Genomic DNA, 26,517 nt, shown 5'->3' with positions numbered 1-26,517 from the left:
CTTTTCTGTTAGGTAAACCCATACGTTTTTTTATTTCTTTTTTTTCCATAAGTTTTTTTTTTTTTTAAGTTTCTAAGCTATTTTCAGTTTGCTTTTCTGTCACTTGCAAGATAAAGAGTCCTAACTGATATTATTTGTTCAAAAAGAGTCTTTCCCAGCAAGACAGCAAATCCAGAAACCAACACGGGAAAAAGATTGATGGATTTGACTACATGCAAACATAAAACTTCCTTATGTCCAGAAGAAACACCATGCAAGCTGTCAAAAGATAAATGATGAGAAAAACTATTTGCAACGTAGCATAAAAAGCTAGGCTATCATGGGGGGAGCCTGGGGGGCTCAGTCAGTTAAGCGTCCAACTCTTGATTTCGGCTCAGGTCACGATCTCATAGTCCGTGGGATCGAGCCTCGAGTCAGGCTCTGTGCTGACAGCGTGGAGTCTGCTTGGGCGTCTCTGTCTCCTCCTCTCTGCCCTTCCCTGGCTCACGCATGCACACTCACACATACACACGCATGTCTCTCAAAACAAACAAACCTAAAAAAAAAAAAAAAAAAAAGGTAGGCTATCGTGAGATGCATGGAATTTGCCAGGCATTGGCCGTGTTCTTCTACATAAACGGACTCTTTCGTCACCCCCGCGGCTGTATGAAGCCGGCACTGTCATCACCCCCGTCTCACAGATGGAGACACTGAGGCACAGAGTGGCTTGTGCAGAGTCACATATGTACCAGGAGAAGGAGCGGAATCTGGGCTCTCGCAGCACACAGCTCGGGACACACACCGTTGTCTCCCGAGGCCGTTCCTGCTCCCATCACACTGCCTTCTCGCCAGCTGTCGTTGCAAAAACACTCAGAAAGGGACACACAGCCCGAACGTGGGCAGAGAAGACACGCGACTTACGAGAGACCGATGCCAGCTGCCTCGGAAAAGCTGGTAAAGCTCTGATCACAGAAATGGACGTGAGAGCCGGGAGCTGGGGGCTTTGTTTATCAGATTGATACTTTGTGAGCAAAATTGAGAAAGCAGGCTGGTAGGCAACGTGTGCCCTGCTGTACCCTTGCTGGAAGGTACTTTAGAAGTATCAACAGTTGGACCAGGTATAGTCTCGCCTACCAAAATTCGGGCATTCCAGCTGAGGAGCTAATCAGGCACCCAAGCACGTGTCCATAAGGACATCCTTCCTCCCACTGCCCCTTCCTTCCACAAATATTTGTTGAGTGTCTGCTATGGAAATAGAGTAGCGAACAACATAGACCAAAATCCTCGTCCTCACGTAATTTTAATTCTACGCAGGGAGAAGACCATAAACGAGATAAATGTGTAAAATACATAGTCCATTAGAATACGTGCAAAGAAGGAAGTTAAAAGGTATAAAAGGGAAGGGGGGGAGCGCCTGGCTGGTTCAGTCCGTGGAGCGTGAGACTCTTGATCTCGGGGTTGTGAGTTCGAGCCCCACGTTGGGTGTAGAGGTTACTGAAAAAGAAAGTCTTTAAAAGCAAAAGTGTAAGAGGGGATATGACATGCGTGGGGAGCGGCAGGGTTGAAATTTTATTTTATTTTGTTTTGTTTTTAATGTGTATTTATTTTTGAAAGAGAGAGAGAGAGAGCACAAGTGGGGGACGGGCAGAGGGAGAGGGAGACACAGAATCCCAAGCAGGTTCCGGGCTCCGAGCCGTCGGCACAGAGCCCGACCACGCGGGGCTCGAACTCACCGACCGTGAGATCACGAGCCGAGCGGAAGTCGGCGCTTAACCGACTGAGCCGCCCAGGCGCCCAGGGGGTTGACACTTCAGCTATGGTGCCCAGGAAAGTCCTCAGGGGAAAGATGACTTTTAGGAAAGACTCCAAGCAAGTGAGGAGGTTATTGACTCGGATGATGCGTTGTTTGTTTTTTAATATTTATTTATTTGGGGGAGAGCGCAAGCGGGGAGGGGCAGACAGAGGGGGGCAGAGGCTCCGAAGCAGGCTCTGCGCGCACAGGCTGGCAGCGGCAAGCCGGTGTCGGGGCTCGAACTCCCGAACCTCAAGCTGAAGTCAGACGTTCTACTGACTGAGCCGCCCAGACGCCTGATGATGCGTTGGTTAAACACATCGGGGAATAGCAGATGTGTCCGAGCAGAGTGTGCGAGCGTGTGCGCGAGGGAGAGTGTGTGCGTGTGTGTGTGAATGTGTGTGACTGTGAGGGAGTGTGAGTGTGAGAGCGTGTGCGTGTGTGTGGATGAGGGTGTGTGCACGTGAGCGAGTAAGGGCAAGTGTGTGCGTCAGTGTGTGAATGTGTGTGAGGGTGAGGGTGTGACGGAGTGTGAGAGTGTGAGTATGCGTGAGTGTGAGGGTGTGTGTGCGTGAGTGGGTGTGTGCGCATGAGCGTGTAGGGGCAAGTGTGTGTGTCAGTATGTGAGGGTGAGGGTGTGAGTGTGTGACGAAGTGTGAGAGTGTGAGTATGTGTGAGTGTGAGGGTGTGTGCTCATAAGCGTGTAGGGGCAAGTGTGTGTGTCAGTATGTGAGGGTGAGGGTGTGAGTGTGTGACGAAGTGTGAGAGTGTGAGTATGTGTGAGTGTGAGGGTGTGTGCTCATAAGCGTGTAGGGGCAAGTGTGTGTGTCAGTGTGTGGGTGAGGGTGTGCATGAGTATGTGAGCGAGTGCGAGTGTGCGTGAGTGTGAAGGTGTGAGAGGGTGTGTGTGCGTGAGTGTGCGAATGTGACCGTGAGTGCGCACGTGAGTGTGTGAGGGCAAGTGTGCGCATGTGTACGTGAGTGTGTGAATGCATGTGAGGGTTATGTGTGAGAGGGAGTGTGAGTGAGTGGGGGTGTGAGGGTGTGTGTGAGCGTGTAAGGGCAAGTGTGTGCGTCAGTGTGTGTGTGAATGTGTGAGGGTGAGGGTGTGAATGTGTGTGAGTGTGAGGGAGTGTGAGTGTGAGAGCGTGTGCGTGTGTGTGGATGAGGGTGTGTGCGCGTGAGCGTGTAGGGGCAAGTGTGTGTGTCAGTATGTGAGGGTGAGGGTGTGAGTGTGTGACGAAGTGTGAGAGGGTGTGTGTGCGTGTGTGCGAATGTGACCGTGAGTGCGCACGTGAGTGTGTGAGGGCAAGTGTGCGCATGTGTACGTGAGTGTGAATGCGTGTGAGGGTGTATGGGAGTGTGTGAGGGAGTGTGAGGGAGTGGGGGTGTGAGTGTGCGCGTGAGTGTGTGCATGTGACGGTGAGCGCGCACGTGTGTGAGGGCAAGTGTGCGCATGTGTACGTGAGTGTGTGAATGCATGTGAGGGTTATGTGTGAGAGGGAGTGTGAGTGAGTGGGGGTGTGAGGGTGTGTGTGAGCGTGTAAGGGCAAGTGTGTGCGTCAGTGTGTGAATGTGTGTGAGGGTGAGGGTGTGAGTGTGTGACTGAGTGTGAGAGTGTGAGTATGGGTGAGTGTGAGGGGTGTGTGCGTGAGCGTGTGGGTGTGTGCGCATGAGCGTGTAGGGGCAAGTGTGTGCGTCAGTGTGTGAGGGAGTGCGAGTGTGCGTGTGGTGTGAGTGGGTGTAAGTGTGTGCGTGAGTGCGCGAGTGTGTGCATGCGACGGTGAGCGCGCACGTGTGTGAGGGCAAGTGCGCGCATGTGTACGTGAGTGTGTGAATGCATGTGAGGGTTATGTGACTGTGAGAGGGAGTGTGAGTGAGTGGGGGTGTGAGGGTGTGTGTGAGGGTGTGAGGGTGTGTGTGAGGGCGAGTGCGTGAGGGTAAGTGAGCGCGTGAGGAGCTGCGGACGGATCTGCGCGCGATTTTAGGAGGCAGAATAGGGAGGACTCGGTGATCTGGGGAGTCGGGAGGGTGAAGGAGGCCGACCACCGGGTCACGTGGGTAAGCGGAGCAAAGTCCAATGTAATCCCAAGGCTGGCGCGTGCGTGGCACAATGTCACACGCTGGCAGGGCTGCGTATCATCACTACTACTGGCGACGGCTGGTTTTTGTTACCGGTATTATTTACACCAAGCAAAAGACCCTGGGCACCTTCTAGAAATCGGCTCGGGCGGGTTAGCGTCCGACTTCGGCTCAGGTCACGAGCTCTCGGCTCGCGGGTTCGAGCCCCGCGTCGCGCTCTGTGCGGACGGCTTAGACCGCGCAGGCCGTTTCGGATTCCGTGTCCTCCCCCGTCTCTCTCTCTCTCTCTCCCTCGGTCCCCGCCCCACTCGCCCTCTGTCTCTGTCTGTCTCTCAAAAATAAATCAACGTTAGAAAAAACTGTTTCAATGGTCATATGACAAAACACACCAAAACCAAAAAAACCAACCGCAGAAGGTGTATTTCCGTGACAATGCTCTGGGCGCAGGACTGGAGATGCAGCTGGCCTAAATGGCTTGCCGCCTCCACCCCCAGACGCACACACGCGTGCACACGCACACACGCACACTCACGCACACGTATACTCGCCCGCACACTCACACATACTCGCTAACACTCACACACCCGCTTACACACATACTTGCTCACACACACAGTCGCTCACATACCCTCACACACACACCCTCACACCACCACTCACACTCACACTCTCTCACCCACATTCACACACTCACGTACACTCACACATACTTGCTTACACACCCACTCACACTCTCACACACACTCGCTCACACTCACACACACTCGCTCACACTCACACACAGTCACACACTCGTTCACATACCCTCACACACACTCGCCCTCACACACACCCTCACACCCCTACTCGCTGTCACACTCCCTCACACACTCACGCACACCCTCACCCTCACACACATTCACACGCACACACTTGCCCTTACACACGCGCGCACACTCGCCCTCACACCCCTACTCTCTCACACTCCCTCACACACTCACGCACACCCTCACCCTCACACACATTCACACTCACGCACACACTTGCCCTTACACACGCGCGCACACTCGCCCTCACACCCCTACTCTCTCACACTCCCTCACACACTCACGCACACCCTCACCCTCACACACATTCACACTCACGCACACACTTGCCCGCACACACTCCCGCACTCACACTCACACATTCACACGCACGCGCCCTCGCCCTCGCGCACCCGCTCGCACGCTCACCCACTCCTCCCAGCGTGCCATCTTCTCTGCCGTCTCGGCCGCCTCCCTGCGCTCACGTTCCGCTTGCTCCCGAGCCTGCCGGGCCAGCCGCTCCTCCGCGGCCTTCCGCTCCGCTGCCGCCTTTTCTTCGTCCGTCAGGCCGTAGTTTCGAGGCCCCCCGATCTCCTTGACCAGCTGCTTGATGGCAAGTCTGTTCTGCGGGTCCTCAAGTTTTCCCACATCTGGAGACACCGGGAGAGAGGAAGGTCGGCGCCCACTTCCGTTCCGGGGCCCGCCCGCACCGCGTTCCCGAGACGCTGTTCGGGAAAATTCCTCGTTGCCCCAAGCGTGCGATGGCGGCCGACCCGAAGGGCCGCGCCGGGCTTTTCCTCCCGGGGCCGGCACCACCGGCCGCAACGTCCCGTCTCGCTGGTAAGTAGCGGCGTGGGGTCCGGGAGCCACGGGGTGGGGGGGGGGGGGGGGCGGGGAGGGGAAGAACGGGGCCCAATGTATCAGTTGGTGGAAGCAAGCCCCGCCCCCCAGCACACAACAATCAAAACCAAAATAAAACCAAACTCATGTATTCCACGTGTGGCCTGAGCGCTGACATTTAGAAGTGTTTGTCCCCGGGGCGCCCGGGAGGCTCAGTCGGTTAAGTGTCCGCTTACGGCTCGGGTTCTGATCTCAGGGTTCGTGAGTTCGAGCCCTGCGGCCCTGAAGCCCTGCTTCGGTCCTTTGGCCCCCTCTCTTTGCCCCTCCCCCCCTCAAAAATAAGTAAACATTTTTTAAAAGAGTATTTCTCCCAGATTTCTCGAACAGAGTAATTGCAACTTGACGCACTTGAAAGTGCTCTGAAACACTTTTTTAAAAAAAATGCTTATTTATTTATTTTGGGGCAGGGGGGGGGGGCAGAGAGAGAGGGAGAGAGAGAGAGAAAATCCCAAGCAGGCTCCACACTATCAGCACAAGCCTGATGTGGGGCTCGAACTCACAAACTGTGAGATCATGACCTGAGCCCAAATCCAGTCGGATGCTTAACCCATGGAGCCACCCAGGCGCCCCTGAAACACTTTTGAAGAGGCTGACTTTTGGAGACCAGTGCTGCCCAAAGCAGTACGTCTGCCCTGACCCTGGACCAGGGGAACTTCGGGGGGGGGGGGTGGGGGGGGGCGGGGGCTCCTGCCCAAACCGGGACCTTGGATTTGCCCTTCTAGGGCTGTGGAGCTAGGCCCGAAGGTCTAGCTCCCAGTGTAATGCGGAAACTCCCAGGCTGTGGGGCAGCCGCAGCTCACCCCCGGGGGGCGAGGGAGGAGACATTCTGGTGCAAAGAGCCAGAGAGAAAGAGACTCCAAGGGAGAAGAGGAGTCCAGAGGTGCGGAGAGAGAACACAGGTGTCGACCCCCTTCTGGATCCTTCTGAGGCCGGTCTGCATTCCTGACCTTGACACCCTCCCCCACACCCATCCCTAAGATCCATTCCTCCCTTTGCTTTGACGTCATCTCCTGCGGGTCAGGGTGGGGACCAGGCCAAATGTGTGGGCACAGAATGAGACAGGAACGCAGTGACCCGCTCGTCCATTCCTCCCACTCGTTTCTGTCTTTCTCAACATTTCTCCCCCCCACCCCACCCCGGGCTCTCCAGAGTTTTCTGTAAATAACTTTTCGAGCTTTACTGAAAAGATGACAATGACTGTTTAGGTTTTTGAAACGTTCCTTCCTGGCACGTTCCTTCCTTCCTTCCCACTGTCCCTTCCTGGTTCTCCAACCAAACAGGGTAAACTCTTTTCCACATCAGTAGGTTCAAACCCTGGGCTTTTACACGTAAAACATGTCTCCAGTGTATACAGACACATCCAGGTGAGAACAAAACCCCTTCACTTCCGCGGGCGCAGAACAGATTTTGCAGCTTTATAAACTGTGTTCTCTTTTCATGGCTTCACAGCACATTATTTTTTGCCTTCGTATTGGTGGTAATAACAAAAGTAGTGGCCGCTTGGTGAACTTTCGGGCACACCGGGCACTTCCCGTCTCTTATCTGTCTGTGTGTAACAACTCTACGAGCCACGGATCAGCTTTCTGCCTCACGGGTGAATAGACAGAAGCAGAGCCAGACCTGATAATCAGCTCTCCCGTCTCGTGCTGACATCGTTCCTCAGCTCTATACCGCCCCGTACAGCAGGGTCCACGTGCTGTCCCATTGGGCTCCTGGGGGTGAAGACAGGCCCTGGGAGACTGACCCATGCGGTCAGCCTGGCCACCAAGCTTCCACCAGGCTAGGGGGTTCTCACCAAACCCAGGGGCAGAAGAAATGTCAACATCCAGGCAACCAGACAGGAAGGTCAGGGGTTCAGCAGGCCAAGGGCAGTAGAAACACCTATGACAGCAGGGATTTGGAGCCAGAAACGATGATGATGATGGTGATGATGATGAGGTGGATGGCAGGTCCTAGTTAACGGCATGCCTGCAGTGCTATGGGGACAAAACGCTGCCCCAAGGAAGAAGATGGCCCAGAGCAGCCGGCAGCAAATACACACCTTTGAAGTGTCCCTTAAATGTTTGTTTATTTATTTTGAGAGAGAGACAGAGTGTGTGCCGTGTGAAGGAGGGGAGTGGGCAGAGAGAGAGAGGGAAAGAGAGAATCCCAAGGAGGCTCCCCACTGTGAGCACAGAGCCCGACACGGGGCTCCAACTCTTGGACCGTGAGATCGTGACCTGAGCCGAAAGCAAGAGTCAGATGCTTAAGTAACCGAGGCACCTGCAGTGAGAGCACAGAGCCTGCTTGGGATTCTCTCCCTCCCTCTCTGCTCCTTCCCTGCTCATGCATGCGCAAGCGCCCTCTCTCTCTCTCTCTCTCTCTCTCTCTCAAAGTAAATTAATAAATAAAAACATTACAAAAATGTTTTTTAGTTTTAAAAAGTGCCGATTCGGTATTCGATTTCATAATATATCCGTATGTTTTCATATAACACCTCCCTCTCCTAACCAAATCCACGAGCGTAAGACTCCCCAGGAGGATGGTCCTGTTTATCCTGTGACTTCCCGGCCCAGGGACATAGCGATGCTCCCCTGTCCTCCCACGGCCCCATGAGAGACAGGCACCGAGGTTGCCCAGGGGTCCTGACCCTTGGTGGTGGTTCTCCGTGTTCCCATTCGTCTGGAGCCCACGTCATACCGATGTGGATCGGGTGGATCTCAATTTCATCAAAGTAGTTGAAGACGGTCTCGTCTTCCGTATTGATGTTGCGGTAGCTGCCCAGAGACCGGAGGAAGCGGTCCTGGCTGTAGTGGGTCCCCGCCACGACGCTCTCAGGAAGGTTCATCACCCGCTCTTTCAGGAACTCATCTGACGCGTCCAGCGCACAAACGAATTCTGGGGAGACAAGGAGCCTCCTGAGTCAACCCAAGGACGAAAGGGCTGAGTGGAGGGCACTGGAGGCTGAGCCAACGCCTCACCGTGGTGTCTGGTGACCAGCCTGGACCGCTTGACAAGATTGGCCTTCTCGCCGCCTCTCTCGAGGACAAATAGTTACAAATCACTGGCATTTCCAGAGACCACCCTACGAGGCCCAACCAGCTGGTCTTTTGTGAGAGCTGTTATTTTCCTATTTCCCCCCCTTCTTCCTTCTTCTTTCTTTCCTTCCTTCTCCTTTTAATAAAAGCAGCCGAAATTGGAAACAGAAAATCTCTAATAATACATAATAGCAAATCTGATAGCAAAGAGCAGCAAATCTAATCATGTACTAAAAACAAAACCGATGACTAAAAGCAGCAGAATTGGAATGAGCGCATCTCTGATGACCCTGAGACATCGTTAGGCTCCCAGCCGCCCCCCTGCCCCCTGCCTCTTTCCCAGCAAGGGCGTCACGGGCTCCCAAAGAGGCTAAGCAGCTGACTGAAATGATGGCCAATTTAGCAAATTAATAAAAACGTGGACACCCCTTGGGATTTTATTTCTTATTTTTTTAAAGTGTATTTATTTATTTTGAGAGAGAGTGAGTGAGAGCAGGGGAGGGACAGAGAGAGATTGACAGAGAGAATCTCAGGCTGACTCTACACTGTCGGTGTGGAGCTGGACCCCGGGCTCGAACTCCAGAACAGCGAGGTCGTGACCTGAGCCAAAATTAAGAGTCTCAGATGCTCAACAGACTGAGCCACCGAGGCGCCCTGCTTTGGGATTTTAATTTCCCAAGGATGCAGTTCTTTTCTCAATGCGATCGGCTGGGAAACAATTGGGTCCACTACAACACGGTGCTCATCTCATGTTTGAGTTATATTAATGATGGGGATCATTTCGCCCCCGTGGGATTTTCTTTTAAACTATGAAAACAGCTGTTCCTCCAGCTCCTAGTATAAGTTCAGTAGATATTTGTTGAGTGAATGAATGATTAAAATGCATATCAGTGAAATGGACTTTCTAGGTGAGTTACTGTTCTCAGATGTTCTCAACGCGGTCAGAGCCCACAGGTGCCCAGATCATTAGCCAGGTGCATTGCCAACAACTCGCTCCCTGTAAGAGCCTGGCAAAGCCTGGAAGTGGTTAAATTTGCATTCTAAACTTGTATTGCCGCCCTGTGGGCCAAATCCGGCCCATCACCTGATTTTGTAGTGAAAGTTTTATTGGAACTTTTAAAAATTAATTAACTAAGTGACTCATTGTATTGGTTTGCCGCGTAATCATGCCACTGGCACCCAACTGCATTCTGATCGGGCTTCCCGAGCGAGAGCAAGGTAAGTGTGCTCAGCAGCGGGGCAGCGGAACCCCTTTGAACATCGTCCGCTTCGTGTGTTAACAGTGAAAAGAAAAGGCTGAGGTCTGAGACTGCCTCGATTCTGACCGATTCTAATTTAGCTCAGGTGCTCATCTTTGATCATTTGATTTACATTAGTGGCTATATGTTAAAAGAGGTGGCACCTGGGTGGCTCAGTCGGTTAAGCGTCCGATTCTTGGTTTCGGCTTATGTCATGATCTCACACAGTTCGTGAGATCAAACCCCACACTGGGGTCTGTGCTGACAGTGCGGAGTCTGCTTGGGATTCTCTCTCTCTCCCTCTCTAAATAAATAAACAAACAAATAAACTCTAAATAAATAAATAAGTAAACAAACAAACAAACTTAAAAATATATTGAAAGAAAGGAGTTGGACCTCCAAATGCTGGTATAGTACTTAAATCAAAAGTACATCAATGAATTCACTGGAGATTGAATCCTGTTAAGCTCCATACGTTACGCATCTAGATGAAAAGTTACTAATTCTGTTAGTAATGTAAGAATTTTTAAATATGATGCTGTATCTTTTTTCCCAGTGACCGGGAAAAGGAAGATTCCAGTTAATCAAATACCATGAACAGTGAGTGATACACTTGACCACAAACTTTCAAAGAATTTTAGTGTGATGGGGCGCCTGGGTGGCGCAGTCGGTTAAGCGTCCGACTTCAGCCAGGTCACGATCTCGCGGTCCGTGAGTTCGAGCCCCGCGTCAGGCTCTGGGCTGATGGCTCAGAGCCTGGAGCCTGTTTCCGATTCTGTGTCTCCCTCTCTCTGCCCCTCCCCTGTTCATGCTCTGTCTCTCTCTGTCCCAAAAATAAATTTAAAAAAAAAAAAAAAAAAAAGAATTTTAGTGTGATGAAATATATTTCCCACAAGATGATTTTTTTTTTTTTTTTAGTGAACTCTACACCCAAACTAGGGCTTGAACTCACAACCCTGAGTCACATACATGCTCTACTGACTTCACCAGGCAGGCACCCCCAGATGATATTTTTTAAAGTCCTTTCTCTTGTGATGAGTCAGATAGAACTTCAGGATTTTGCAGTGTCTTGAGATAACTATTCAGAACTTCTGCTGTCCTTGTACTGGCTTCACTGTGGATAGCAAGTAATCGATTTCTGCTTGCTTAAGATTGTACTAACAATGGGAATGCAAGCTGGTGCAGCCACTCTGGAAAACAGTTTGGAGGTTCCTCAAAAAACTAAAAATAGAACTACCCTACGACCCAGCAATGGCACTACTAGGCATTTATCCAAGGGACACAGGTGTGCTGTTTCAAAGGGACACATGCACCCCCATGTTTTTAGCAGCACTATCAGCAATAGCCAAAGTATGGAAAGAGCCCAAATGTCCATCGATGGATGAATGGATAAAGATGTGGTGTGTGTGTATACACACACACACACACACACACACACACACAATGGAGTATTACTCGGCCATCAAAAAGAATGAAATCTTGCCATTTGCAACTATATGGATGGAACTGGAGGGTATTATACTAAGTGAAATTAGTCAGAGAAAGTCAAATATCATATGACTTCACTCATATGAGGACTTTAAGAGACAAAACCGATGAACATGAGGGAAGGGAAACAAAAATAATATAAAAACAGGGAGGGGGACAAAACAAGAGACTCATAAATATGGAGAACAAATTGAGGGTTACGGGAGGGGTGGCGGGAGGGGGGATGAGCTAAATGGGGAAGGGGCACTAAGGAATCTACTCCTGAAATCATTGTTGCACTAGATGCTAACTAATTTGGATGTAAATTTTAAAAAAATAAAATGAAACAAGTTACAATTTTTAAAAAGAAAAAAAAAGATTGTACTAACAAGGAGGTTACTGTGTTTGGTTATCTTGAGTCATATGAAAACCTGTATTTAAAAAAAAAATTTCCAGGGGCACCTGGGTGGCTCAGCTGGTCAAGCTCTGACTCGATCTCAGCTCAGGTCATAATCTTGTGGTTTATGAGTTCGAGCCCCAGGTCGGGCTCCCCACTGTCAACCTGCTTGGGAATCTCTCTCTGCCCCTCCCCAACTCATGCTCTTGCTCCCAAAATAAACATACACTTTAAAAAAAGATAAAAACCAAAAACATGTTTCTGTATTTCTCAAGCAGATGCAACTTTAAACGTGTCTCCTTCAATGAGGAGATCTGAAAAGATCTGCCCGCAGCAGCTGTAAAATGCAATGATTTAGCAAGGAGAGAGAATACCACATTTGACTGGATCACGACAGGTTCAAATGTTTTATCGCCCAAATCAGGCACGGAGACTTGTATTTATCATGTTTGTTGTTTTCTGCATCTAATGATGTTTTGACATCTCAGGGAGGCCTTACCGACCGCCTCTTTCAGGGCTGGCTAATTCCTAAAGACAGTCAACCGCTTGCTTGGGAGCATGCTGCCATATACGTATACATGACCACCGCCTTTTTATAACTTTCGCACACCGAGCCAATATTCCCCTTGCCTTAATTCATCCCACAGCCAGGTACCAGGCCACTAGGGAGCAAAACCCATTGGAATTGGCTCAAACTAGCCAATCCTCTAAAAGCAGCTGTTTGCCTGACCCTGCCTCGCCCTTTCCCATGTAAACCCCAATTGAGGCTGTGGCCCAGACATCCCCCTCGCTCCTTCCTGCCTCCTGACCAAGCCTGGTGCTTCCCCATGCGACCCAGTGTGGTGAGGCACACCCCCTGCTCTGGGTACTCTTCTTTCGATGGCATTAACCTCTCGTGTCCTCACTCAACCACCTCCCTGCATTAAAATCCCCTAGATACAAATGACACAATTTCCAGAAAGATGGTTTACTAAGAACAGACTAAACATTCCAAATAGATTACATGTTTGATGCATTTGGACTATGTCCAGCAGAGAGAGGGCAGCCCAGTGGTGCATGGTTAAGACTCTTTCACCGGGGGCGCCTGGGTGGCTCAGTCGGTTAAGTGTTCGACTTCAGCTCAGGTCATGATCTCACGGTTCATGAGTTCCAGCCCCATGTCGGGCTCGGTGCTGACAGCTCAGAGCTTGGAGCCTGCTTCAGATTCTGTGTCTCCCTCTCTCTCTGCCCCTCCCTTGCTCACACTCTGTCTCTCTCTCTTTCTCTCAAAAATAAATAAAACATTGGGGTACCTGGGTGGCTCAGTGGGTTAAGCATCCGACTTCAGCTTAGCTCAAGTTCTCGCGGTTTATGGGTTTGAGCCCTGCATTGGGGCTCTGGGCTGACAGCTCAGAGCCTGGAGCCTGCTTCGGATTCTGTGTCTCCCTCTCTCTCTGCCCCTCCCCTGCTCATGCTCTCTCTCTGTCTCTCAAAAATAAACGTTAAAAAAAAATTTAAATAAATAAATAAAACATTTAAAAAAAGAGTAGCTTTAAAAAAAAATGAATCTTTCACTGTTTCATGTCTATGATTGCATTTCCTGGAGGGGTTTCATTAAATCTGTCTTTTGAAGGCAGTGGGTGAGAAAACAGAGTTTGAATTTAAGCCATTCCGTTGACCAGCGAAGTGCTCTTGGGTGAGTCTCTGGGTTTTAGCTTCTGGTTCAGGTAAACACAGGAGGAATTCCAGCCTGGCAGGATTGTGCAAAGGTTCAACGGGCTCCCATCTTGTGTGGGGCCCAAGCACATGACGAATGGTTCGTTGCACTGCCCAAGAGAGAACGTGAGGATTTACAATGGGGTGTGCAATGAATAAATATTGCCCAGAAGTGGGGCTCCTGGGTGGCTTAGTCGGTTTAGCCTCAGACTTCGGCTCAGGTTATGATATCGCAGTCTGTGAATTCGAGCCCCGCATCGGGCTCTGTGCTGACAGCTCAGAGCCTGGAGCCTGTTTCCGATTCTGTGTCTCCCTCTCCCCCTACCCCTCCCCTGCTTGTGCTCTGTTTCTCTCTGTCTCTCAAAAATAAGTAAAACAGGGGCGCCTGGGTGGCGCAGTCGGTTAAGCGTCCGACTTCAGCCAGGTCACGATCTCGCGGTCCGTGAGTTCGAGCCCCACGTCGGGCTCTGGGCTGATGGCTCAGAGCCTGGAGCCTGTTTCCGATTCTGTGTCTCCCTCTCTCTCTGCCCCTTCCCCCGTTCATGCTCTGTCTCTCTCTGTCCCAAAAATAAATAAACGTTGAAAAAAAACAAAATAAGTAAAACATTAAAAAAAATAAAAATAAAAAAAAATATTGCCCAGAAGTGATAAACTCCCATAAACTAGACAGACGTGGTTATTTAATCGATTTTACTTTTTAACTTTTCTGATCGGGAGGCCCACATTCATGGAAAATCCCAGACCACCCACCCCTTTGGCCTTGCGGATTCCTGCCCCAGGTTTCAGGGCCCTCGGGGAAACGGTGAACACCCAGCCCTGAGGACGACTGCATTCTGGTGGCCCTAGTGGTTCCAGAAGCCTCATCGCATGCAAACTGTGCCTGGACCTAGAGGAGAGGGTTACAGCCACAAAATGACTCCCGTGGGGGCTTTGACACAAGTGAGCAGGGCTCCTTGAATTCCAGCCTCAGGCCCAGTTGCTGAAAATAGCTGTTCTTGTGGTTACCACATGACCTAAAATTATTTCCTATGATGACACTGCATGCAAATTGATTAAAAATAACAAGTTTAAAAGTTCAGGGCAAGGTCCCGAGAAAGGCCTGCTGGGTACTCAACAAATCTTTTTTTTTTTTTTCCGTGCAATAAGTTGTTTACGTTTTACTTCCAAGAGTACATCGTGAAACTTCTGTGCCAATGTGTGAACAGTGAACTGAAAAGCTCTGTGCCTTCCCCAGGCTCAGTTCTGGATTTGGAAAAGACAGGAAAGATGACGGCACGGCTGGCACCTAGGAGGGTAGGAAGGGTCCAGTCCCTGGGGGTCTTGCCAGCTGACTCAGAAGTCAAGGCATCGGTGGACTGGCCACCTTGGGCTTTGTTCCCAGAGGGAGCAGCAGACAAACATTCTCAAAGGGACTTCTGTCCATTTCAGAACTCAATAGTCCCTTTTTTTTTCATTTGAGAGAGAGAAAAAGAGCACAAGTGGGAGAGAGGGGCAGAGGGACAGAGAGAGAGAAAGAGAGAGAGGGGGAGAATCCCAAGCCGGTTCCACATTCGGCACAGAGCCCAACAAGGGGCTTGATCCCAGAACCTTGGGATCATGACCGGAACCTAAATCAAGAGTCAGACACTCAACCGACCGAGCCCCCCAGGTGCACCATCAGAACTTGATTTTCCTGATGTGTGCCTCCCATACAGTCTCTAGTTTGAGAGTTTAAATGTATCATTTTACCTTTTACCCTGAAAAGAAAGAAAGAAAGAAACAAACAAACAAACAAACAAACAAACAAGAGAGAGACATAGAGAGATCTGCTTTATTAACATCAAAAAGATGGTTTGGGTACAAAAGAGATCTTGAATGGCATTCCTTTAAATATGACCTTGGAGAATTGTTTTAAACTTACCAGGGGGTGCCTGGGTGGCTCATTCGGTTGAGCATCTGACTTCTGCTCAGGTCATAATCTTGTGGTTCATGAGTTTGACCCCTGTGTCGGGCTCTGTGCTGACAGCTCAGAGCCTGGAGCCTGTTTCGGATTCTGTTGTCTCCCTCTTTCTCTGCCCCTCCCCCACTTGCACTCTGTGTGTCTCTCTCTCTCTCTCAAAAATAAATAAACATTAAAAAAATTTTTAATAATAAATAAATAAATAAACTTACCAGGTATGATTAATTTATCAAAGGGCAACATTTTGCCTCTGACTTCTTCTTCTTCCTCCTCATCTTCTTCTAATAAAACAAAATATACATTGTTGTGTTTATTACATATTACTACTATGGACAGCTTGGCAAGAAAATTAAAAATATTTTAACTAGAAGTCACTAATGAAAACTAACCATAAATAGAAAAGTGTGTATTTTAGACATAGTCTGTCTGAATTTTAAATTTTAACGAAGCGACTATTATTATGATATGTTGCAACTTACCTGAATATAAACACTCAAAATAAATGAAGGAGGGGCACCTGGCTGGCTCAGTCTGCAGTGCACGTGGCTCTTGATCTCAGGGTCGTGAGTTCGAGCCCCACATTAGGGGTAGAGTTTATATAAAGTAAGAAAGAAAAGCTTTGAAAAAAAGATACAGGGAACATTCAAACTTACGATTGAATAGGTCTTTAGCTTGATCATAGGTCTCCGGGAACCCATCCAAAATATAACCTTGATTCCTGCAAGGCATAGATTTCAACTTTTCTTTGACAAATCGAATTACATATTGATCTTCTAGTCGGCCTGGTAAAAAGAAAAAAAATATTACTAGGGGAGTCACATTCTACATGGGGGTTACATTCCAAAGTCATCTCACAAACTGTTGTATAGGGGACGCCTGGGTGGCTCGGTCAGTTAAGCAATGGACTCTTGATTTCGGCTCAGGTCATGATCTCATGTTCATGAGTTCGAGCCCCATGTCAGGCTCCGAGCCTGCTTGGGATTCTCTCCCTCTCTCCCTGCCTCTCCCCTGCTCGTATTCTCTCTCTCTTTCAAGATAAATAAACTTAAAAAAAATTGTTGTGTAGTCAAAGTTCCCTTACAGGTAAAAATAGGTGGTTTTGTATTTTCAACATGATGTGCATTTTAACGCACAATAAAATAGGAGAACCCAATGAGCTTGGCTGCAATAAAGAACAGAAGCAAAGGCTATGTCTGCATTTCCCAAATGTTCTTCCGCAGCGACAGCATGTGGGTGAAGCTGAAGGAGAAGTGGAGACGTCCAGAGTGCTCCCACTTGCCAGCAGGGTTCCCTCAATTCTGTTTTGATATTATTCCTTAATACATAGCCTTATAGCCTTGATACATAGTAATAAAGGTTTCTGTTGTCAGACTTAAGTGAGATAGTATCCACGTGTGCTGTTGACACATGACTTATTAATAACAGGTGATCAGTAAATATTTGCTGCACTGGAATAAACATCAAGCTTGGGCTCCTGGCTGGCTCAGTTGGTAGAGAGTGCGACTCTTGATCTTGGGGTTGTGAGTTCGAGCCCCACGTTGGGCATAGAGATTACTTTAAAAATAAATAAATAAAAATCAAAATCAAGTTTGATCTGACTCTTAAAGGCATTATTCTCTTTAAATCTGCAGGATTTAGGAAAGGAAAGAACACCCTCCCCACCCATCTCTCCAATTGGCATTCCTGACCTTGGCCCCGCTGAACAATTCCCTCTCAAGCCTTGGATGCTGGGTTCCTACGATTGTGATTGCGTGGCGTAGCTGTCCAATAGTTAAAGGACAATTTGATGCAGCTTTACTGCGATATTTGTTTATTATTCTATTGTTAATTATAGAACAGCTACCATTTCTGAGACATGGCCCTGCCCTTACATTGCTTAATGTATGCATTTCAGTACCGTGAGTTTGGCAAGTTTGAGTCCTTGATCTCCAAAGCTCTTTCTGCCATACTCTTAGTTTATCAGTGGGTCTACAATACAAAATAGTTTTTGGTCTCTGTTAATCACCGTATTAATGACAGTGAAATGATGTAAGTAAGACACCCTTCTTTCTTCTGCCTTTCATCGCCGCACGACTCATTAGGCAGTAACTGATTCAAAACTAATTGGGTCTCCTAGAAATTTCAGTGTTAGGGCTGACACCAAAAAAAAAAAAAAAAATCAAAGGCGTTATTTTGCGTAATGAAATTCCTCGAAATGATTTGACATTATTTCCCAGTAAGGTTCACACTGGTGCAAAGAAATAAAGCCAAATAAAAAAATGTCGAGGGACTCAGCAAAATTCAAAGACGAGCTTTATCTGAGCGGTCTATTCCTGGTTTTCAAAGGCTTTGTGGCTCAGGCAGGGGCACATACGTACCTCAGAAACCTGGCTTCAGTCCCCTCCATGCATGCCTGGGTTTACTTCAGGCAGTGAGCCTTGCCATTCATTTCTGTTTGTTTCAGAACCAGGAGTGTTCAGTATGCAAGAAGGGACCTCTCGCAGCAGTTTCTGATAATTGTGGAATGTGAAGACACAAAGGGCCAAGCCCCAGTGCCTCTCTCTAGAGAACTGTTATCTCCTAGAGATACACCCACGACCTTGGCAGTGTGGAGCTCCTTGTCAGAGGATTATCACTTCCACTTTGAAAGGAATGAACACAGCCTACTGGACAGCCTTTAAAACACCACCTGCTTTTTTTTTTTTTTTAATTGTAAGTATCTTTCACATTCACGTAATATTTAAAATGTTCGTATTAATCCATATTCATAACTACTAAAACACGGTTCAAAAATAGATAGCTGCATCCAGGGTTTTAAAGAATCCATGCAGGGGCCCATGGGTGGCTCAGTCAGTTAAGCATCTGACTTTGGCTCAGGTCATGACGGTTCGTGGGTTTGAGTCCCACATTGGGCTCTTTGCTGTCAGCACAGAGACCACTTTGGATCCTCTGTCTCTCTCTCTGCCACCCCCCCCAACTTGTGCTCACTCTCTCTCTCTTTCTCAAAAATAAATGTTACAAAAAAAAATAATCCAGGGGCGCCTGGGTGGCTCAGTCGGTTAAGCATCCGACTTCAGCTCAGGTCACGATCTCGCGGTCTGTGATTTTGAGCCCCGCGTCGGGCTCTGTGCTGACAGCTCAGAGCCTGGAGCCTGTTTCAGATTCTGTGTCTCCCTCTCTCTCTGACCCTCCCCCGTTCATGCTCTGTCTCTCTCTGTCTCGAAAATAAATAAACGTTAAAAAAAAAAAAATAATCCATGCATGGGATAGACACTAGGAAGTTGACACATTTACATACATCCTTTCCACCCCACCCCGCCCCCAATATTTATTTTCAAACTCACAGAAAAGTTGAAAGACTAGTCCAGTGATCACCCGGAATCCCACCAACTAGATTCAATAGTCCCACAATGCTTTTGAAATACCCAAAGCAAGCACTAAGAATCTGTAGCCAGTGCATTCTGGTTTAACTAAGCCCCTATTCTGGCTGCACCATCAGGGGCCAACTGGAGTGGAATTAGCAGGACACAGAGGTGACCACTGCAGGACTGTGAAATTTGCCTCACGGGAATTGTTAGAATCACGTAATAACAAATTAGGTCATGTAAGGGAAGAGTCAGCTAACCTCTGTGCCCTTGCTCGTGCTGGGAAATTTCTATGTAGGTCTGTGCAATGAGCTCAAAGGTCTTGTTTTGTCCAAACATAATCAAGGTCCATGTCCTAGTTTCAGCTAAATATGAACAGGAAGGATTCGGGGACACACTTCAGGAAGGGAAAAAAACGAACAAACAAACAAACACCAAAAACACCTTCCTAAGGTCAAAGAGGATTGAATGAACTATTCCAGTCTTGTAGGAAGTGAGTAGGTGGCTGGCTAAAGACCACGTCCTCTGCTCCCTTCCAGTGCCCCTCTACACAGAGGCCACTGACCCAGTTTGGCCTCTCTTGACATCTGGGGAAAGAACTGAGTCCCCGCCAAGGACAGGCCCTTGAGCAATGCACTGACTGTTCTCAGCTTCTCCCTGACATTCTTGCTGGGCGGGGTCTCCCCCCTGGGCATGAAGAGAACCCAGTTGGTACCTCTCCCCATCCTGTTACACATTTTGGCTACGATTTTTGGGTTCTTGCAAAGACCAATTCGTAAGTCTCTGTCCAATAAGTATTGTCTAGGGTCTATCGCATCCCGTTAGCCCGGATCCTCCCTCCCCTCCTGGGGTGGCGCTGTTCACTGCTCCCAGCGCCCTGCTCCGGCCTTACACCCCAGGCATACAGTGCATATGCATGTGGTCACGTACCCCTGTAGATCCTTTAAAATCCCAGCCCTGCGCCCTCTAATGTGCCTTGCCAGATTTCCTTCCGCGGGTATCCTCACAACAGAACGTCTTAGTTCGGGTTGTTTCCTCTCTCCCAAGTGGTGGGCACCAGGATGTCAGTAAGTCTCTCTAACACCAGCATGTTGACTCCCAAGCGTCTCACCGGCGAGGAAGGGGCAGTGTTTTCTCTCAAAGTATCAAACTGGGCTCTCCATGTACCTTCCTTTTCCTCCGGGACAGCCCTGGGATTCTAAATTCCATTTCCTCCCGGCCTGGCTGACACCAAAGCAGAAACCAACACACAGATAATCAGCTACCTGCGCTAAGCGGGCATCCAGTGTGTGTACATAAGACCACGTCCTCCACGCCTTAAAAAAAACAGACTTGAGTGGCCTGGGGGAAGGGGAGGAGGGAGAGGGGTACTCTGACTTCAGAGGAAGGTGTGGACGGACTAGAATCCTTGAAGATGAGTGTCTGGGGAGAGGACCCCCCCTGCAGGGGCAAAAGGGGGTGCCGGAAGACCAGAGGCGGGGAGGCCAGTCAAGAGAGGTGCCCCAAGGGATGCAGTGGGCGGTCCTCAGTGGGAGGGTCTGGGAAGGACAACCCTAGGAAGGAGCTGTCTGTCACCAGGGGCTGACGCCTCCGTCCTTCTTCCCTGCTTCCCAGCTGCCCAGCCCAACCCTGGGAGGATCAGACCAGCAAGATGAGAGCAGGAGGTAAGAGGAAAGAAGCCAAATGTGCTTGAGAGGTGGTGAGGGGAGAGACTCTGTTGGGTAAGCGCCCAATGGCCACACATTGGACTGGTCTATAAATGATACCAGTAAAACCAGTCTGATGGAAGATCGTGACCATCAGTGTATGAAAATGAAATGGTTCTGGTTTCCAGATAACTTCTACAGGTTGCTTTTCTGCCAAATAGCTAAGTCCCTTGGAGATGTCTACGCTCAAAACCCAGCTTGCACTTATTTGATCAGGATGGGCTTCTTAAAGCATGAAAACACAGAAACTCTACCTATTTATTATCGAGGAGTTGCAATGGAACCAGCCTGAAACTCTGTCTGGGGTGATGAAAGAATGAGTCCAGAATTTGAGTTCAAAGTGACGGTTTACCATGATCGGCTTGTTCAGCAAATTGCTTAAGGTTACCAAGTGGGTAAGGATAGTTTTCCATGTATTTGTATTTCTTCCTGCATAAATTATGGCTCCACATTATTCATCCATTTTGTTCTATTAAAGAGTTAATGATTTTCTTATTGGCTTGCCTGAGCATTTTATATATTAAGGATATTAAGCCTTTATCATGTTAGTGGCAAATATACTTTCCTTGTTTGTCCTTTGCTTTTTTTTTTAAATGTTTATTTTTGAGAGAGTCAGTGCACAAGCAGGAGAGAGGCAGAAAGAGGAGACGGAGAATCCGAAGCAGGCTCCGCGCTGTTGGTGCAAAGCCCTATTTAGGGCTCGAACCCACGAACCCGAGATCATAACGTGAGCTGAAGTCGGATGCTCAACGGACTGAGCCACCCAGGTGCCCCTGTCCTTTGCCTTTTAATCATTTTTTTAAAGTTGTATTTATTTAATTAATCTCTACACCCAACGTGGGGCTCAAACTCACGACCCCGAGATCAAGAGTCACACACTTTTCCGAATCAGCTGGTCAGGCGCCCCTGTCCTTTGCCTTTTAATTAATGACTTTTGATGTTTATAAAATACTTATGACTATCCATTTGATATCATCATCATCATCATCATCATCATCATCATCATCATCATCATCTTAGGTAGTTCTTTCCCATCCTGTGATCACAGAGTCACCAAAATGTTAATGGTGATTTTTGGGGTGCCTGGGTGGCTTAGTTGGTTGGGCGTCCGACTTCGGCTCAGGTCACGGTCTCACCGCTCGTGAGTTCAAGCCCTGCATCGGGCTCTGTGCTGATGGCTCAGAGCCCGGAGCCTGCTTGGGATTCTGTGTCTCCCTCTCTCTCTGCCCCCCTCCTCTGCTCATACTCTCTTTCTCTCAAAAATAAACAAACATTAAAAAAAATATTTTAATGTTAATGGTTATTTTTCCCTCTGGGGGGGGATAATATTATGAATGAGATTTCTTTGTTGTCATGTTTTCCGTACTCTGCTTTTAATAGCAAGCAGGCTGTCTTTTCTCACAAGGAAACCAAACCTGTCACCACGAGCAGTGCCGTGTGGTGCGCGATACCTGCATTCTGCTCCATGCTTTCCTTGATGCTGTCCAAGAGCTCCTGAGCTTCATCCACATTCTCTTCCTCCTCCTCCTCCTCTTCACCTTCTTCCTCTTCCTCCTCTTCATCCTTAGGCGTGACGATCGTCTCCTACAGACCACAGGGATATTCGGGTCAGAGGACGCCCTCCACGGACCCACTGCTCACAAACCATCTGGCAGGTGGTCCTGGAAAAGACTGGTGCCCAAGTAGGGACCACGCCCACCCACAGCCGTCGTGCAAGAAGTTGGGATGCGTGTGTCTACAGAGGGGGGTGAGAGCCTTGAGGTTTCTCTCACTCTGTTTTAGGAGAAGAATCCACTTCTGTGTTAACGCCAGAACCGCTTAAGAGTCAACACTTCCCTCCGTGTCAGGTTGTATCTTACTTTCAGGAAACACATTTCGTAGAAATCAAGACTTTTAGTAATCGTTTAAGGAGATATGTCATAGCATCAACCATTTCCAATAAAACGATGAAAAGCAGTTAGTTGGCGGTGGGGGAGGTGGGATAAACAGGCAGAGCACAGAGGATTTTTAGGGCACTGGTAAACACATGTCATTATATGTTTGTTCAGACCGCAGGGTGTGCAACACCGAGGGCAAACCCTAAAGTCAACAGTGGACATCGGGTAGTAATGAGGTGTTAACACAAGTTCATCAGCTGTGACTAATGGAATCACTCGGGTGGGGATGTTGGTAATGGGGAGGGGGAGGCTATACGTGTAAGAGGGAGGGGATATATGGAAAATCTAAGGGGCGCCTGATGGCTTAGTTGGTTGAGCATCCGACTCTTGATTTCGGCTCAGGTCATGATCCCAGGGTCGTGGGACCGAGCCCCGTGTCAGGCTCTGTGCTGAGTGTAGAGCCTGCTTAGGATTCTCTCTCTCTCTCTCTCTCTCTCTCTCTCTCTCCCCCTCCTTCCCTCTCTCTCCCCCTCCCCTACTTATGCTCTCTCTCATAAAATAAATAAATAAACATGAAAAAAACTGCTCTAAGAAAACAGTCCTTTTTTTAAGAGCAGTTAATAAATAAATAGTCTGGTAATACTCTGGGAAACATACATCAAGAATAAGAAAACCTAAAGATGTTCTAGTCAACAGAGAAAATACAAGATATATTTTTAAGCAACAGCTGGCGACAGACTGAATTTCAAGGGCAACCCCATGAAAGAAGCTTCTATCTCACAGAGGGAAGTCCCGCGGGATTCTGTGCTTTCATAACTGGGGCCAACAACAAAATCCAATTGAAATAACAAATCTCACCGTAGGATGCCACGTAAAATTAGTGGCTTCCTTATTACGAGATGAAGGGAAGCATTTGTAAGATATGAAAATTCCCAGTGAAGTAGTTAGAAACGTTACCAGTCTTGCTATGGCTTCAGAAATGACATCCTTCAATTTAATGTGATGCAGTTTGTAGTGTTTAGACAAGGCTTCAGCGATACTAGATTTTCCCACAGCGGGGGGACCGAGAATACAAATCTTGATCGGCTGAAAAAGGAGAATCAGGATCACACAGTGAGCTTTGGACGATCCGTGGCTAGACGGGAGTGGTTTTTTGGTTTTTAATTTGGAGGGGGGGGGGCCTTTTTTTGAACGTCTCTGGATCCTGCAGGCTAACTCTTCTCTGCCGAGACTCAAGAGTCACTTCCTCCGCTGCTGGCCTTATGGTCAGCACCACATCATCCTGACAGCGCTGCTCTCCGATGGGAGTGGTCGTTCATGCTAATTCATTCAGCGGGTGTTTAGTGAGCAACTATTATGTGACCAACATGGGGGACACAGCGCTCAACAAAGATGTACTCAGGAACACCTCAAAATTATTAAAGAACAAAGTACTTGAGCGTCACAGGCTACCATATTACTCATTAAAGACAACAAAGACTGGGGCACCTGGGGGGGGGGTTCAGTGGGTTAAATGTCTGCCTCTTGATTTCAGCTCAGGTCACGGTCTCATGGTTTGTGACTTCGAGCCCCACCTCGGGCTCTGTGCTGACAATGCGGAGCCTGCTTGGCCTTCTCTCTCTCTCCCTCTCCCAAAATAAATAAACTTTAAATTTTTTTTTAAAAAGACAACAAAGAAAGAGAATTTCTGGTCTAATGTGCGGGTGCTTAGTTTATCGCCTCATGAGTCCTGTCTCTGGACTGGCTTGGTCTCTAAGTATCCTTTACTTTTTAACACAGTTAACTTATTCTAGTTTTTAAAAAATATGCTCATTTGCGGGAAAAAAAAAGCCTCACAATTTCTCTGCTGAAACTTGCTCGAATATGCTACAGAAGCCGTGTGACATTCGTAACCAGTGAGTAAATGTTTATTTGCAACAGAAGTCAAAATATCAGCGGCAGTCGTTTCTTCCAAAATGGTCCAAACAACATTCGTGCAACCGAGGCTTCATATTTTGTGAGGCGATTAGTAACCAAAGTCAGGCTGATGGGGAGGATTTTCGGTGGCAGAGCGTCCATGTGCTTAAAGGTTTTGTAATTGCAGCCACAAAATTGGCCACGGTTATTATACCATCATATTATGCGACAAGAAGGCAAGAAGGCCAAGTCTGTTAGGACGGAGGTGGCAACCAAGATGGCGGGCGGCGGAGGGGCAGGGGTCCCAGGGAGCGACTGGAGCTGAGTCTTGCTGGGCAGGGCTGCTCCCCTGGGTGGGTCTGAGGTCTAGCTGTCAACTGAGCGTGTTAACGTGTCGCCCACCCACCAGCGGCAGAGCTCCTGGGGAAGGCGCACCTCCTCCGGGTGAAAAACCAGAACGGCAGCTTATTCGTTTAATAATGAGACGTATGGCTGCCACTGAACTCGGAACTCCAAGTACACGTGTCTGGGGCATTTGCTCCCTCAGAGCAGACAGGCACGGAGGGCTGTTGATGAGCAGCGTTTGAAGCATGAAGAGTTAGGTGAATGAGCTATTTACTGGCGTCTGGTCCCGGGGGCCTGAGGCACCTGTCCGCAGCAGGGACAACTTTGCCTTGCGAAAGGGACTGGAATCACGGGAGCCTTTGGCTTAAGACTCCACCTTTGGGGATGCCCCTGGCCTGCCACGGTCTACGCTGCCCTCGGTAGTTTCCTGCACCACGCGGACTAACGCCCCCAGGGCCGGCTAGACGGTTCAAGTGTCAGATACGCTTGGTCCCTCTATCCCGTTGCGTCCAGTCTTGCTGATCGGGAACCATGTGATCTCTTCAAGGCGTCTTGTCCTACCTCTACTCTGACTGCATTGTTTTACCTTTGACCCAGAGAATGACACTAGTTTAACGATTTGAGCTGGGTTCTTGGGTGCCTCAGGATAGGCTCCCAGTACGGCCGCCGTGCGTGCCTCACAAGCTTAACGGGATTGTCGTTTCTTTCGCTAAGACGCGCATCGTCTACTTACTCTTAACTAGGCATGCTTGTCAGGAGAAGGTGGTTCTGCGGACACAATGGGGATACCATTCTTGCTTTTAGGGAGTGTTCCCACCCTCAGTGGTAACTATGGTTCTGATGGCACCTGCTCCTCCTGGGCTACCCGACACTTTTCAAAACACGTTCTCATGCATTACCCACTATCGTCGTTGGGATGCTTCCCTGGCATAAATCCAAGGATCCGGGCAAGGGCTACATGTACGCCCGATTTCGGGGAGGGTGGTGTGGAGATGCCACCATTAGGCCATTCTAGCTAAGTCTGCATCCTAGCTAGTTTGAATCTCTGACTAGCTGTGTGACGTTGAAGAAATGCTTAAACATTCTGAGCCTCAGTTTCCTCATCTCTAATGTGGAGATAAGAATATCTACCTTGAAGCTCTACCTGTGGTGATTAAAATGACCAGTGAACCCCCTGGCCAAAAGGAAGAGATCAAAGTAACAACTGGACTTCTTCCATTTTCCATTTCTCCTACCGTCTCCCGTAGGTAACCCAGGGCTGAAACAGACAAGCCAGGAAGCCCCTGCCATTTTTCCGTTTATAGGCAGTGCTGTGGCCATCAGTCTTGAGCTTGCTATCGTGTTCAATTTGTGTCAAGCGTAACAGTCATTAATCTAACTTTAAACTGTTTAATACTTAATTGACAAGAATTAATAGACACCTAGATTGTCAGACGTGGACAAGTCGGTCAAATTTGAAAAAGAGCTTCAATTTAGAAATTGGGACATCTGAGAAAGAAAATACTTTCACTGTTGTAATCATACCAAACGTTTCATTTACTTCGCTCAAATTAGAAGTTGGAACAGGAAGGAGCTCCTGGATGGCTCAGTCGGTTAAGCGTTCAACTTCAGTTCAGGTCATGATCTAACAGTTCGTGGGTTCGAGTCCCGTGTCAGACTCTGTACTGACAGCTCAGAGCCTGGAACCTGCTTCAGATTCTGTGTCTCCCTCTCTCTCCGCCCCCTTCCCTGCTCATGCGCTCTCTCTCTCTCTCTCAAAATCAAATAAACATTAAAAAAAAAAAAAAAGAGGTTGGAACAGGAAATTGTTATAGTTACCAATAATCCTCTACTTTGCTTGTACTCTTTGAGGATATTGCTGATATTTTCCACAAATCCCGTTTGGGCAAGCCATCGAATGTTAAAATTCTCCTTCACAAAAAGTGCTTCCATTCTCAGGTTGACCAGTAAATGATCAAGACACTCTTGCTGCAGGATAAAGGAATATTAGAGATTTGTCCTTTTCTTTGCCTTTCATTTTGACAGTCATAACAGGCCCAAATCACTGTTATCACAGGA

At 48.5% G+C, this 26,517-nt stretch overlaps 1 protein-coding gene across 1 annotated transcript in view; it reads right to left on the bottom strand.

Moving 5' to 3' along the window:
- The window catches only part of AK7 (adenylate kinase 7), a 74,759-nt gene that overhangs the window by 2,141 nt on the left and 46,101 nt on the right, over positions 1–26,517 (bottom strand). The window contains exons 11-17 of the mRNA XM_058740593.1: positions 26,278–26,427; positions 23,176–23,304; positions 21,793–21,925; positions 15,945–16,073; positions 15,504–15,572; positions 8,218–8,415; positions 5,068–5,288 (exon numbers count right to left, since the gene is read on the bottom strand). Of these exons, the coding sequence (XP_058596576.1) occupies positions 5,068–5,288; positions 8,218–8,415; positions 15,504–15,572; positions 15,945–16,073; positions 21,793–21,925; positions 23,176–23,304; positions 26,278–26,427 (1,029 nt within the window). The remainder of the gene's footprint in view (positions 1–5,067; positions 5,289–8,217; positions 8,416–15,503; positions 15,573–15,944; positions 16,074–21,792; positions 21,926–23,175; positions 23,305–26,277; positions 26,428–26,517) is intronic.

Source organism: Neofelis nebulosa, chromosome 7, assembly GCF_028018385.1.
Source record: "Neofelis nebulosa isolate mNeoNeb1 chromosome 7, mNeoNeb1.pri, whole genome shotgun sequence".
NCBI classification, from domain to species: Eukaryota; Metazoa; Chordata; class Mammalia; order Carnivora; family Felidae; genus Neofelis; species Neofelis nebulosa.
This window is presented reverse-complemented; position numbering and strand designations above follow the sequence as displayed.